The sequence below is a fragment of the Gadus chalcogrammus genome, chromosome 23, assembly GCF_026213295.1.
Source record: "Gadus chalcogrammus isolate NIFS_2021 chromosome 23, NIFS_Gcha_1.0, whole genome shotgun sequence".
Classification (NCBI taxonomy): domain Eukaryota; kingdom Metazoa; phylum Chordata; class Actinopteri; order Gadiformes; family Gadidae; genus Gadus; species Gadus chalcogrammus.
This window is the reverse complement of record NC_079434.1, coordinates 6,663,908-6,678,076: the sequence shown is the minus strand read 5'-3', so window position 1 is coordinate 6,678,076 and position 14,169 is coordinate 6,663,908. Positions and strand designations below refer to the sequence as shown.

General features: G+C 42.6%; 1 protein-coding gene across 1 annotated transcript; it reads right to left on the bottom strand.

Moving 5' to 3' along the window:
* Positions 1 to 1,062: 1,062 nt before the first annotated feature.
* LOC130376861 (B-cell receptor CD22-like) lies at positions 1,063 to 11,635 on the bottom strand. Its single transcript, XM_056583763.1, has 10 exons — positions 11,605 to 11,635; positions 11,422 to 11,515; positions 10,090 to 10,476; positions 9,577 to 9,792; positions 8,345 to 8,605; positions 7,216 to 7,470; positions 7,008 to 7,098; positions 6,870 to 6,930; positions 3,869 to 4,104; positions 1,063 to 3,759 (listed from the first exon to the last, which is right to left on the bottom strand). Exons 2-10 carry the CDS (start codon positions 11,474 to 11,476, stop codon positions 3,687 to 3,689), a joined length of 1,635 nt encoding a protein of 544 aa, XP_056439738.1. The 5' UTR covers positions 11,477 to 11,515; positions 11,605 to 11,635; the 3' UTR covers positions 1,063 to 3,686.
* Between the last annotated feature and the right edge of the window lie 2,534 nt (positions 11,636 to 14,169).

Below are 14,169 nucleotides of genomic sequence, written 5' to 3'. Positions count from 1 at the left end.
AATGTTCAGTAAAGGCTTCAATCTGCATTGTGTTGACTGGCCAGTGTAGAAATGCACTTATTAAAACCCGAACGAATCCAATACGAAACCACCCTCGGAGGTGGTTTCAAATCTACCCGGTTTCGTTTTGGATTCGTGTGGACGCCTGAAATCGTAAACCATGACGTAATCGCCCCACCCCTCGACCCTCTGTCTAGCCAATGACTGTTAAGCCCGCGGAGTCACAGAACTCGCAACAAAAAAGATGATGGCGGACTACAGGCTTGTAATCGTTCTGCAGCAGATCATGTCCCTTGTCGGGTTGCTAAGCCATTATTTATTGAGACTGTTGACTGACTGTTTGTTTGTGTTGTTAGTGGTTCGATGGGCAGCCTTTATGCGCATGCTCGCCTCTTCTTATTTAATCTTCTGGATTTCTGTAGCAGAAGCAGCGCCCCTTATGGGCCTGGCATGTGTACTACAGCGTTTCTACAGATCTACCCGGTTTCGCTTGACTCCGTCTTTACGGAGATACTCCGAAACCGGATAGATCGAAACCGAAACGGTTTCGGCTTCGTGTGGACGGGGCCTAAGACTGGGACCAGAAAATAATGACTTTCTCTCCATTGAAACCGATTCATATTTTTCAATCTCATAGGTCCCATGGGCTCTACCGGAAGGGGCATGACTCCCCCACTATACGATCAAAGCTGGCAAGTGGAAGTGTTTCACTTACCCTCCATAGAGACAGACCTCTGGTGTCTCTAGTAGGCTTGAGACCAATGACGATGTAAAAGCCAATAGACACATGTTGGCCCATATGCAAGCAATGCTACAGAGCACTGCTAACGAGACCAACACCAATTTAATGATAGGGCTCCTCATCTGGCTGGAGGTCTTGGTGGTGCAGACACAGTCTCCAGCCCTGCTCGTCCTCCAGCTTGGATATATACGAGAACCTGGGGGCGGGGGATCCCAACAAAATTGTTGCTCGTTACTCCACACTGCTCCTGACGAGCTGGCTATCGCCTTGCATGGTTGACACCCCCGTCAGTGTGTGATTGTGTGTATGAATGGGTGGATGTCGAGTTTTATCTATGATAGGAATATAACTCCAACGATGGATTTCAGATCCAAGTGAGCGATGCTAGATCCAAGTGAGCTCTGTCCAATATTTCATTGAGAGATCTCATTCACTCATCTAGCAGTCATTACATGGAGAATTCATCAAGCAAATGACTGGCTAAACTATTTAGAGGTGATGGTGAGGTTTAATGTGAGGTTGATATGGTTGCTGGGAGTGACCTGAGTAGAAAGATATGTGCGTCTTTACTCAGAGAACTATTTTCTTTATGGATGCATGTTCTGATTATCTGTGTAATAAACTTTGGAGATCAATAGTCGCCCTGTAAATGCTGGAAATCAATTTATTTGTATTGCTCTTAATCACATTTACAGACACAAGGGCAATGGCGGTTCTACACAGGGGCCTCCGGGAGCCTGTGCCCCTGTAGACATGTCCCTGGCATCCCCTGTGCCCCCCCCACCCCGAATAAAACAATTATGATTTTACTGATTTCATGGAACTAATGCGACGCAACGTTCTACACGGGTAAATTAGAGGGGCACAGCCAAACACTGTGGTGCTGCTGCTCGGTGAATGAGAGCTCACCGACTACTCTTGGAGAAGGGAGCCACGATTTCTCCTGTTGCAAGAGTCGAAGGTAAGCAAAACGATTTCATTTCGTAAGTGACTTGTTGTTCTTGCACATAACCGTGTTACTGTAGTTCCTCACACTGATGATAAAATAACGTTTGTAAATATCTGGTCTCAATATATTAAGAAACTTAATCATATCAAAGCAAACACATCAAAGCAGAAGCGAGTATCCAAATGTCAGTATCCTCGCCATGGTCTAGGGTGCGGAATGTTGTGATGTTAACCATGTATTTTCATCCGTTTTGGCTGTTGCATTGGGATAACAAATTCATTTGAGCAAAGGGTAGCAGGCTATCTGCCCGTGTTAAGCAGGGAGGAATGGTTATGCAACGAAATGTAATGTATGCCCCTACGTTTTCTTTCTTCTAATAGCAGCTATCGTGAAATGAGGAAAAAACAGTAGAACAGGGACGTTTTCTAAAAGGGAAGAACATAGTTTCTCCATACTGAAACTGAATGAAAAATTAGGAAATGGCACATTGTTTTGCACTTCTTCGTACCCAGGAGTTTTTTTCACATCGACACACTGTATTTGTACCCTGTACTGCATTTTTTCAGTTTGTATGGCCCTCTCTTGCACGCTTGTACAAAACAAATGTTTATATGATTTTGATGATTTAGGGCATAAGCTCCATCAATTTAAGATGGTTTGACAGAAAAATACGGACTGGTGAAGTTATAAACTCTTGTACAAATTAAATGTTTGATGATTTTAAATCAAAATAAAGTTTATAATTATGATCTTTAAAAAACATTTTTGCCAATTTTTTGTGCCCCTCTGGCTAAACACTGCCCCCTCCTTGGCCCCCTTAGTAAAATGTGTCTAGAACCGCCACTGCTCAAAGGGCTTTACAGGCCCACATTATAGGAACCTAAATACTGGCTGTCTATTAAAAACGCATACCTTAACATCTACTTAAAGGGATACTTCCCCCATTTAGAACAGGCGTTCTATCATTATAAAATCACGATTGTAATATAAATAAATATATAAATAAATATCAGTCTAAACCAGTCTCCCCTTGGCCAATTTTTTCTCATCTAATTTTCTCCCGAAATGACGTCAAATGACGGGTTTGACGTCATTTCGGGAGACACCTCTTGTCCCGCTAGAAGGGCAGAGGACTACAACACACTTTTGGTGGCAGATTTTTCCACCAATAAGGAATGAGAGGGGGCGGGAGCTCGGGTACTGAGGGGGAATGAGGGGGACGGGAGACCGACAGGTGGGCGGGGCATCGAGCGCAATGCACTGTGGTAGTTGGAGGTTTTCTTATTTTGAGCCAGAGAGACCATGAAAACACTCTTTCTGCCTTTTTTCAGGCTAGGATGAACCGATTTCAATTTTTTCTTCACATTCATAATCCATTGAATTACTTAATTCATAAAACCTTCATATTCCCACCGGTGAAGTATCTCTTTAAAGTTAAAAGTGAGTGTTACGACTACCTCAGGCTGGCTCAGAAAATAAAAAGTCTGCATTTGAATGACACATAAGCAAAAAACACTACTGTAGGCCTACTTATGAACTATACAACATATCTCCTATTTAGAGCCACATACCCCAAAATCTATTCATTCAGTATACAATTGTTCTGTTTGGGTCTGACTGGGTGTGGTTGAACTTTTCTTTTTAAAATGTAGAAAGTTATAAACAGAGGTAATTCTAGGTAATTCTATGCAATAATCGAAGTATCTAAGTACATCCTGGTAACCAGCAGGAGGGATAGATGAAGTAGAGCTAAACCAGAGCAACAGGCCCTGGATAAGATGTGGCCTCGTTGGGGCCATCACAAGTGGAACGTACAAAATCAAGTAAATAAGTCAAATAAACTCAAGTGTCATCAGATCATGTACAGTGGTGGCAAGTATTCAGTACAGGTTATTAAGTGCCATATGATATGAAGCCATCGTATTGTCCTGCCAAACTAAATGGATGAGACACTCTACCTAGTCCCAATATTTAAATATTGCTGCTGCAACTGGTTCAATATCTGAGGGGTTTTTTGACGGCGCTGTACAATGCTGAGGTTTCTGCCGTCTCTGTCTGGTCACTCTCTCTGAAAATAAGACAGAATTTCAGTCAACCTGTCAAGCAGATCCATTGGGTTGATAAAGTCCCAAAAAGTAGTTTCTATTTCCTCTTTAGAAAAACCAAGAGAAGCTTACCCAGGGACAGCATTGGGTCTCTTACTTTTGACCACAGAGTAAATGACTGCCTCTGCCTGTTCTGATTGGACACGAGAGCCAGCCAAATAACGAGGTGCTTTCTGGTTCTCTGGGAGAGAGGTGTGGATGCTGGCACAGTGAAGGTCCTCCTGCTCTTCTATTGGTTCTCTCTGTGCTCCAGGAGCCAACCGATTTGTCAGAGCTGAGGTGTTTTCATACAAAGAAACAGGAAGTTGCTGATGGAGAGCGAGGACAGAAGAGAAGATTTAGAAAACACTTTACACTTCCTGAACACAGTCCTGAAGGTCATGTGTTCTGGTTCATCTCTAGAGACCCTTGGTGGTGACTAGCAGTCCCCCCATGCAGGCTGCTGTAGGCCTCACTTCAAGACCTTCCTGCAAGGTTTCCTCTAACCGCTGAGCTCCTAAAAACGTTTTATCTTTGAACATCATATTAATTTGCTTCTATTAAACAATATTAGGAATCATTAGAATGGATCACATTAGCGCATTAAAGTATACTGTATTATCTCATATATCATTGACATATCAAATATAAAAAAGGGCTAAGAATAGACCCCTGCGGGATCCCACAATTCAACTCTCTGACTTCTGATACTATCTTTATTAACTTGCACACCATCATCTATCCATCAAACAGGATTTAAAACACTCTATTGATGTATCACTTAGCCTTAAAGGGGACATATTATGAAGACCACACTTTTCCTGGGAAAAAGCTATTGTTCCGAAGGGCCGTTTGTCCGATAAGTCAAACAAGAGGCACATATAGGCCAACGGTTCAATATGCCGAATGGGCCTACATATAAAGAGTTTTATACCTCTCTCTCTCTCTGTGACCACGGGCCAGCGGGGGGAGTGGGGAGGAGGAGAATCGTGCTGAATCTTCCTGCAGCACGGAACAGGCAAACGGCCCTAGTGTGAGTGGCCCTTAGTGTCCTCCGCAGGCTCAAAACCTGGCTCCGGTCCACAATGTCTTAAAACAGACTCACTCATGTTGCTGTCTGTCATGTCCTTCAGGATAGACTTGACTTATTGGACAAGAAGTCAATTTGCAAGCAATTTGTGGCTGCAAATGACAGCAGTAGAAAAAAAAACGGTTTTGGCTCTTTTGCCTAGGCCAGTGTTTTTCAACCTTTTGTGTGCCACGGCACGTTTGACACTGTTGGATAACACTACAGTGCTATCTAGCTTTTATTTGTATCAGAACTACAAAGTAATTGATATTTGTCAGTTCATTACATCCATTCTAATGTCGTTTTCGTTTACACACACCAATTAGTTAGTGGAAATGTGGAAGAATATCACACACTCAAGAGTATAAAAAAAAGTTGGTGTATATGTTAAAATTCTTGATCCTGTTTTTCCCTTTAACCTTAACCTTTGCCTGTGTCTGTTCATTGAGGCATAAGATACAACTAAGAAAAGAAAAGGTATTCAGAAAATACAAATTCAAATTTAGATCAATATTCTTCGGATGTTATTTATCAGTCTACAAAACTGTATGATTAGGCCTGCAATTAAAGAATTGATTTGATATGTATCAGTTCAATACTGCCATTCAAAATGTGTTTTCCTTTACAAATGTATCTTTTAAGAAGAATAAAATACATTTGTGAATGTTTTGCAGTGTAGTCCATTTATGACATATTTCTGTTCTAACCATCAATGGATCTGTCAGGTTTCCGATATGTGTCCCCTCCAATGTTAAACTCGTTTCTACGCCCCTGGTTCAGACTATAAACATTGTGAATCTGCACAAACCCTCCATACATAGAACCGTGGCGCCCTCTACTGTAATAGGCCGGTACTATACGACAATTGGGTTCATATATTTGTAAATCTGACTCTGAAAAAGTCAGTGCCTCACTTGCCACGGACCTCACCGCACGTCTCTGGTTCCTAGCTCTCTGTCGTTTGCGGAGACCTCCGGCGGCGGAGCAGCGGCAGGAGTCCAGCCGGAGGAGTCTGCATACGACCGAGAGGTCGGAACAATGGAGCGTCGGAGAAATGACATGGACCCGAAATGAAATGACAGCTGTCCCGCAAACGGCAACAATCCCTTTCTCATCCCGTATCCATCTTGACTTCAGAATCAAAGTTACTTTCCCTTCTCCACCATGGTCGAGATAACCCCCACTACGAGTCTTTGTTGTGGATGTAGCCAGTTCAGTCGCGGCGAAATGAATGAATAAAGATCGTAGGCCTAGGCCTATAGGTACACGTCAGAAGACAAAAAATCGTTTATTTTGACTGATGTGACCTAAGTTAGGCTACTACTTTACAACCTCGTTGATGACCGACATTTAGGAAAACATGTACTTTTAATTCAGCCTTGGATGAAATCGAAGCATAGTGTGTACTGAATGCATGTTGATGATGATAGGGGGTTTCACTTTATATGGGGTTATTATGGCATGACACCGGCTTCCTCCATCTTCTGCTTCACCTTATTAAATAAATCGCTGTTTCACGTTTTCCGACGTCGACAACCATTAAACATATAAAGAGATAATTAAGTGTATATATAAAGAAATAGGAATTGTTTATGTGTCTCCGGCTCAAGTCCCCCGGCCGCATCCGACGCGGGTTTACATGCAGCTAGAAACCGGGCTATGATCAAGTTATCTAGGTGTTCTTATCCGATCTCGCTTGTCCATTCATGTACCGATTTTGGTCCGACGTAGATCGGGTAAAGGTGTTACCCCCCCCCCCCCCCGTCAACAATCGCTCCGAACGCCCCCCCCCCCGTCAACAATCGTAACGAAGCCCCCTAAGAATTTCTGCTTGGGGCCCCCACACTACCTCGCATCGCCCCTGGCTGGGGGGGGGGGGGCCCACCTTGAACATCCTGCATACGGGCCCGTCGTTGCCTTGTTACGCCACTGGTCTTGTGTGTTCTTGTGTTGTTGCCTCAGGTAATTTCCTTTATGTGTCTTAGTAAAGGATGGGTTAGTAATAAAAGGCCTCCTGTGTCTCACCTCCTCCACGGTATCTGGCCTTCCTCCCTGTCCACATTCTTTTCTGGAGGCCCTCTTTCTTCTGGAGAAGAGAACAGAGAGATTAAATAACAGGAGAATATAAGGAGTGGAAAACGAGAAAGAGTGAGAATATCTCACCTCATCAAGAGGAAGACGATGAGGAGTATGGTGACCACAAAGACACCAATGGTTGTTACAGCTACCATTGCTATATGCGATGATGATATCACTGGAAAATAGTCAGTGGATTACAAACACTGAAATACAAACTCTAACATAAATAGGCCATTGTTTAACTGGGTGCCTGTGACCGGAAGGTGTGGGTGTCTTTTAAATGAAAAATTACCTTTAATAAACAAAAAGGTGGAATAAGTAAGTCCGATTGCATTATGAGCTTGGCAGTAATAGTTTCCGTCATGCTCAGATGTGATATTAGTGATGGTGTAGTTCTGTCCTGATTCTCTCACTGAGTCTTCATGTTCCCTGAACCAGGTGTAGTTAGCTGCTGGGTTGGCATCACTGCTGCAGCTCAGAGTCACTGAACTGCCCTCCTCCATTTCACCAGAGGGACTCACGGTCACTGAGGGGGTCTTTGGAAAGTCTGTAATGAAAATGATCAATTTTCATCCTTAAGTTATGAAACTGTGTAAAGCAGTTGTTCTCAAACTGTGTTACGATGCGCTATTTAGTGGTCAGCAGAGATATTTCTGTTTTCTTTTTTTATAAAATTCAAAACATAATATGAAAATACTAGTAAAAATGAAAATACATTCACTTTGAGATCATTAAAAAGGGAGTTTGAAATATGTTTTTTCCTTTCGACGATTACAAGCTAAACTGAGGGAAAGATATAAGTGCTTTCATTATGAATGGTTCAAAAACACTGTGATCGTGGGTCCAAGCGGGAATTATTTGGAAGTTAACTGCAGACAGAAGGAGAACATTAAAAAACTGTAAAAAAAAATATGAGAGTGAACAAAGCACAGCAGGTATGTGGTGGAACGTGGTCGTGTTCTTAGGAATGAATCCATGAAACCATCGCATCTCACGTCATCCTACAACCGAACACGCAGCCTTCTCAATAGTCTTATCATTTTAGAATAATTAGGCTTTTTCAAAAAAGGTTGTTTGTAAACAACCGTTTAATGTGCCCCCTGTGTGAGCTGTGCGTAGCTGAATAGGGCGGCAGGCCTACAGTACTGTATTTTGTTATATTTTATAACATCGCTCATAATCGTTGTACTCGGGGAGACTAATGTTTGCTGAGGTGGTGCCCGGAATGAAAAGTCTGAGAACCACTGTGGTATGGCATGCAACTGTGATGCCAGTATGATACAGAATAACGTTTACATTAATAAAATATATTACTTATTATTGAATAATATTTTTTTACAGGCATACAGCAATACAGGAATAACAGCTAAATATTCGGATACAGGTACGATTTTTCCATATTGGACAGATTTTGAACTCACACTGGACATCCATGAATATTGAGTTAGAGCTCAGTTGTCCATATTTGTTCTCTGCGTGACAGCGGTACATTCCTCTGTCTTCAGGGCGGACTGAGGGGAAGGTATGAGGTTGACTTGGTTCCCAGAGCAGAGGTTGGTTGTTCTTAAACCAGGTGTACTTAGCTGCTGGGTTGGCATCACTGCTGCAGCTCAGAGTCACTGAACTGCCCTCCTCTATTTCACCAGAGGGACTTGAATACACAGATGTGTGTTGAGGCCCATCTGGAGACAAATAGAGACATGTAAAAAGAGCATGCAAATTTATATTCATCGCTGATTAATGATAATGAAAATCACAATGTCGAGAAGTTTTGGGGTTTATTGCAAGATGAATTTACTGATAACGAATGTGGACTCAAGATTCAAGATTCAATAAAGATTAAATCAGATTTTTTCCATAGCTCAATCAAAACTAGACAGTATTATTGTCCAAATTCTGAAAACAGGATGCTTCCAAAGACGAGCTGTGGTCCCTGATTAATTTCAGTGAATAAACTTCATTCAACTTGAACCAGGTGGAGTTAGCTGCTGAGTTCAGCTCAGAGTCACTGAACTGCCCTCCTCTATTTCACCAGAGGGACTCAGCTTACATTTCAGTCATTATATAAAATAGCGGCAATGTGGATCCCTGTACCAATAAAGCAGGGAATGTGTGTGTGTGTCTATGTATGTATGTATGTATGTATTTATGTATGTATGTACGTATGTCTCTCTAGGACCGTTCATCAAATTGACTTCACACTTGGCTTGTGTACTGCTGAGAGCAGAGGAAGTGCAGTGTTGGCTTATTTGGACACACGAGTTGGAACTGCATTAGCGGGGCGGGGCTTCAGGGCACTGCAGTTCCCCTGGTCACTTGGATGCTGGATACACAACCGTTATATTAGTTTAACAATAATTAGAAGAGTCTCTGTATGTCTGCATGTCATTTGATCTACTTCACATGGCGCGGCGGGCGTTTTACTGTGAACACAGGACGTTCCGCGTCGAGTGTGAAGTGTGAAGTTTTTTAAAGGAGAGACTCTCGAAAAAAGTTGCAAGCCGCAATACAGGAGGCCAAGCCATCGGCCCCTCTTGGACAGGGCACGTTTTGAATGGACTCTGCACTCGTAGTTGATGGCAATATGTAGATCTGTACCCTGAAAGGTCCATTACATCTGGTATCATGTCAGTTTACCGTGGAATGGACTTACACACTAAAGGAGAGCGGAGTTCGTATCCTTCAACAGCACATGAGAAGCTGTCTCCAGACTGAATGTAGGCCCTGTAGTTCACTCCCTGTCCTACATTCTGTCCATTCCTGAACCAGATGTAGGGAGGGTCACCAGCTAGACCACATATACTGTGACACTCCAGCTCTGCCCTGGTAGGATCGGTAGGGTGAGGAAAGGACACCTTCACCTGGAGATCTGGGAGGGCGAACAAACAGACACAGACACGCACACGCACACACTGGTCATCGAGATCTCGGTGTAACAACAAGCTACTCACGATTATTCTATAACAATAATTAAGATAATACAAACTTTCTAGACCCCAGTCACACTCTCTCACACTCGCACTCTCACACACACACACACACACACACACACACACTCACACACACACCCCTCCCCCCCCCCCCCCCTACACACACAGACTCATACAAACACACCCACAAACGCACACATACACACACACTGCACCCACTGATAATCCAAGTTTACCTGTTACAGATAACTTCGCTCCAGGGTCACCAGTATATTCCCCACCTGCTTGGTTTGGTGTGAACCTAAACTTGTAGACAGCAGAGTCACTCTGTCTCAGGAGTTTGATTTTCAGGGAACATGTTCCATGACATCTGGACCTGACACATCTGACCGGTCCACAGCTGGATTCAACACGACCAGTATAGTCTGCATCGTGTTCCAGATCAACTGGCTGCTTGTTGGCTGCTTTAGTATACCACAGTGTTCTGACTGGGTTAGGGGCAGGGCGGTACTGTACGTCATCAGGGTATTCATAAGTGCAGCTGAGGTAAACCATTGCTCCCCTTAAAGCGCAGACATTACTAGATGTGTAAGTAACTCTCCAGTCACCATTACCCTGAAGCACTGTGAAAAAACAAAGACATCTCAATGAGAATAAACCTGATGAAAAGACCAGAAGATGCATAAAGAAATGGAGGCTGGTGGGTGGACCACTGAGCTGTGAGAGGAACGTTCCAGAACATCATGTGACACTAGTATAGTAGCCAGGGGAGGCTCAAGTTCAACCTCCCCCTGAATGAAATTTGTACACTACACTAACTGAACAACATACACTAACAGTAACAGTTAATGAATTATGGTAGTAGGCTGCTAGGCTGTGTTATAGAAACTTGACCTGTACTTGCCCGATGGGCAAGTGCTTTTGAACCCTTAGTGTCAACCCCTGCTATAGGCTTTGTTATTTCTTAGATGTGGAGACAAGGAATGTAGAGTTGAGGAGGAGAGGAGAGGAGACAAGGAAAGTATTGGAGACATGGAGAGGAAGTGGAATTAATGGCGAGGAGACAAGGAAAGGAGAGGAGAAGAGGAAAAGTAAAGAGGAAATTAGCAGAGCCAAGGAGGAAGAGATGAGACAAATAGAGGAAAGGAAAGGAGAGGAGACATGAAGATGAGAGAAGAAAAGGAGAGGAGAGGAAAGCAGGAGATCTATCTATATGCCACGTCTACATCATAATGTATGAAATAAATTCGGGAAAAACTTTTGACATTGATCTTTCTTCAAAAAGTGTAAAAATAACTAAATTAACCATATGATGTTGTCCGTAGTTACTGTTTGCCGAGCAACACAAAAATGGCCAACAAATCTCAAATGCAAATATATTTTCATTCAAATATGAAATATGAGTATTGTGATGTAAAAATCAACGGTTAATTCAAGAGGCTGTATACAACTTGCAAGTAAAGTGGTCGTTTCCAATGTCTTATGAACCATAACTGAAATTTACTTTTGCTTTACTATTATTCCATCTTCAACGTTCAACTAAATGTTAAAATTATAATTGAACCAACCTGGTACTGACAGAAGGAAAGTTAGAAATCCTCTTGCAGCTGATCTTAAATTCATAGCGAGTCCTCTCCTCTCACTCTGTTGTTCTGGGGACTTCTGCAGATCAAAAACACGATAAAAAAGTGAAGAAGGGAAGACTCAATTAATTAGATTAGTTAACTATATAAATAAAAGTTCAAAGTTACTTCATAGGAGGAAGCCGGTCTGACTTCTAGTCTGTGGTTCCAGTTCATGCAGTGAGCTGAACAGAAACCAGAAACATTGAAAGTCCTCCTTCCTCTTTAAACCATGATTTGCAGAAGAAGTAACAGTGTGTGAACTACTCACCTATCGTATAATAGGTGAGACCGAGAGAAGCCGAGAAGGACGTCTGTCGCCGGGTTCAAGAAGCAGTTTGACAGACGACTGCGTTAGTCTACCACAGGCTAGACTTTTTGGAGGGAAGACACCTGGAGGGCATTGGTCCCTCCCTGGCCAGTTAGTGCCGGTTTAAAACTCTGTCATCAATAGAAGACAAGTGTGTTCCATAGGGCTGTAACGATACGCGTATCAAACCGAAAATCGCGATACTCAAAGCCACGAACCTGTCTCGCGGTGTGAGAAGGCAGAAGCGCGATATGCCCTTTCTAACTCTTCGGTCAAATTGTCCGATTGAAATTTGCCATTCATTTGTCTAAATAATAGTCTGCTGACAGCCACCCCTCCTATCGATGCCGTAAATATGTGACGAGATGCCCTCTCTGTGATCACAGCTCTCCGTGGCTACGGAGGATTGCATTTCTCCACAGCCGTCGAAGTCCTCATACGATATGAACGACATTTATCCAGAGTGGGCCAAGCGCGAAAAAAAATGCCTGTGTGATCCTGTCTCTATTGTTTTGTGTGATTTGACTGGCAGTTTGTCTGCTTATAGATGATGCGGCCACCGATTATTGACAGGATGGGTACTTTATTCTACCGGACTCGTTCGCTTCTTCACTAGACACACGCGCTACCGCTCGCTCTCCTCGCTCGTCCACTCACTCGCTGACGTCACTCACACACGCATACGCACACTGCCATTCTCCCGCACACACATATGCTACTCGTAACACTATGCCTCGTTATTGCGACGTTCATGTTTTTCCTCATCTATTGAAAGTTAGGCTATTAAAAATGTTGCATTCTATACGGCCTGATTATGTCATTATTTAAGCTACATAGCCTAAGAAGCGCTAATAAGGATATTTGAATAAACCAACCAAACAGTTAAAGGGGCCCTATTATGCCTACCAGCAAAAAGCATCCTCCAACTGCAATCTTTGGTTATTTCTTTATTAATTTAGCTATACTTTAATAGTATTCTTTCGGTTCAAATCTGTTCAGTGTTCCAAATTATTTGTTATTAAATGTTACATTAAGATAATTGGTATTTAAGTGTTGTTTAAATAAAATGCTTTTTAAATTTAAAAGAATCGTGGGATGTATCGAACCGTGGGTCAAAAATCGTGATACAAACCGAATCGTGAATTTGTGTATCGTTACAGCCCTAGTGTTCCACTGTCGATTGGGTGTAAAAATCAACATCACTGCCGCCGAGTCTCTTTCATTCTTCAAACAGGCTGAAAAGAGAGGAGGATGTCAAACACCAATGGGAAGCAGAAGGATATTCAAGACATCAGGAGTCTCATTGAAAAACATGTTTGAAGGAGTGAAAACATTCTTGCAATTCTCACAAGGGGAATTCAATGAAAAGCAAGATAAGCATTGAAATGGTGTTTGGTTTCATGAAGAGGGTTGATGAGCTAGAACGACAGAATAAGGATAAGGACAAAAAAATCGTAATCATGGAGGGCAGGATCAATGATCTAAAGCAGTACTCCAGAATAAACTACACAGTAGTGATAGGGTTGAAAACAAAGCCCCAGTCCAGGGCCGGCCCTGTTCACCTGGGGGCCCTAAACAGGATCATTTTGGGGCCCTGCTTTGTGGTTGATAGAGTAATTTTGCCACAGAGAACAAGGAACAGTATGCATTCATAACCCTTAAGTTTTTTATCCGTACCTCTTTTAACGTGATTAGTCACAATTATTTTACTACTTATTAAGTATACTCACTGAAATAGTCAAAGTAAAGCATACACACTTCATATTCATATGCTCTGTAAGGTGACCTTGGGTGTCTTGAAAGGCGCCTCTAAATTAAATGTATTATTATTATTATTATTATTATTCGTCAAGCTTGACATACATAATATTGATTCTTAAAATGAAGAGGTCTAAGCACTCTGGTGTGCAGGGACGAAAGCGCAAAATAGAAGAAAGAAAACCCAGTAAAGGGGTAAGAGACCTCAGCCATTATAGTTTTAACGTCATGGTCTGTCTGTTTCCTTGTCTTGTTTTGGTGTGTTTCCTGTTTTACTTTGGTATCTGTCAAGTTTCCCTCCTGTGTGATTACTGCTCCCTCCCCTAATGTGTTTCAGCTGTTACTCGTTGCTTGCCCTGTGTTTAGTATTTAAGCCCTTGTCTTTCCTTTGTTCCTTGTCGGATCATTGTAGTTCGTGGTGAGTTGTGTCCTGTTCCCTGCGTTCCCAGCATTCCCTGCGTTACCCATGTCCTCGGTGTTCCTTGCCTTTTGCGTTAATAAATTATCCTTTACCCAAACTGTCTGCTATTGGGTCCTACCTGCCTGCCTGCCACCCGCTAACCGTGACATTCAAACTAAATAGTATTGTGCTTCACCTAATATTGCTGCCACTCAGCTATCGCTAG

Coding starts and splice junctions, on each gene's coding strand:
- LOC130376861 (XM_056583763.1), bottom strand. CDS start 11,476: ATGAATTTAAGATCAGCTGCAAGAGGATTTCTAACTTTCCTTCTGTCA. Junction 9,793..10,089: donor AGCGAAGTTATCTGTAACAG/GTAAACTTGGAT, acceptor TCGCCCTCCCAG/ATCTCCAGGTGAAGGTGTCC. Junction 3,760..3,868: donor AGACCCAATGCTGTCCCTGG/GTAAGCTTCTCT, acceptor TCTTATTTTCAG/AGAGAGTGACCAGACAGAGA.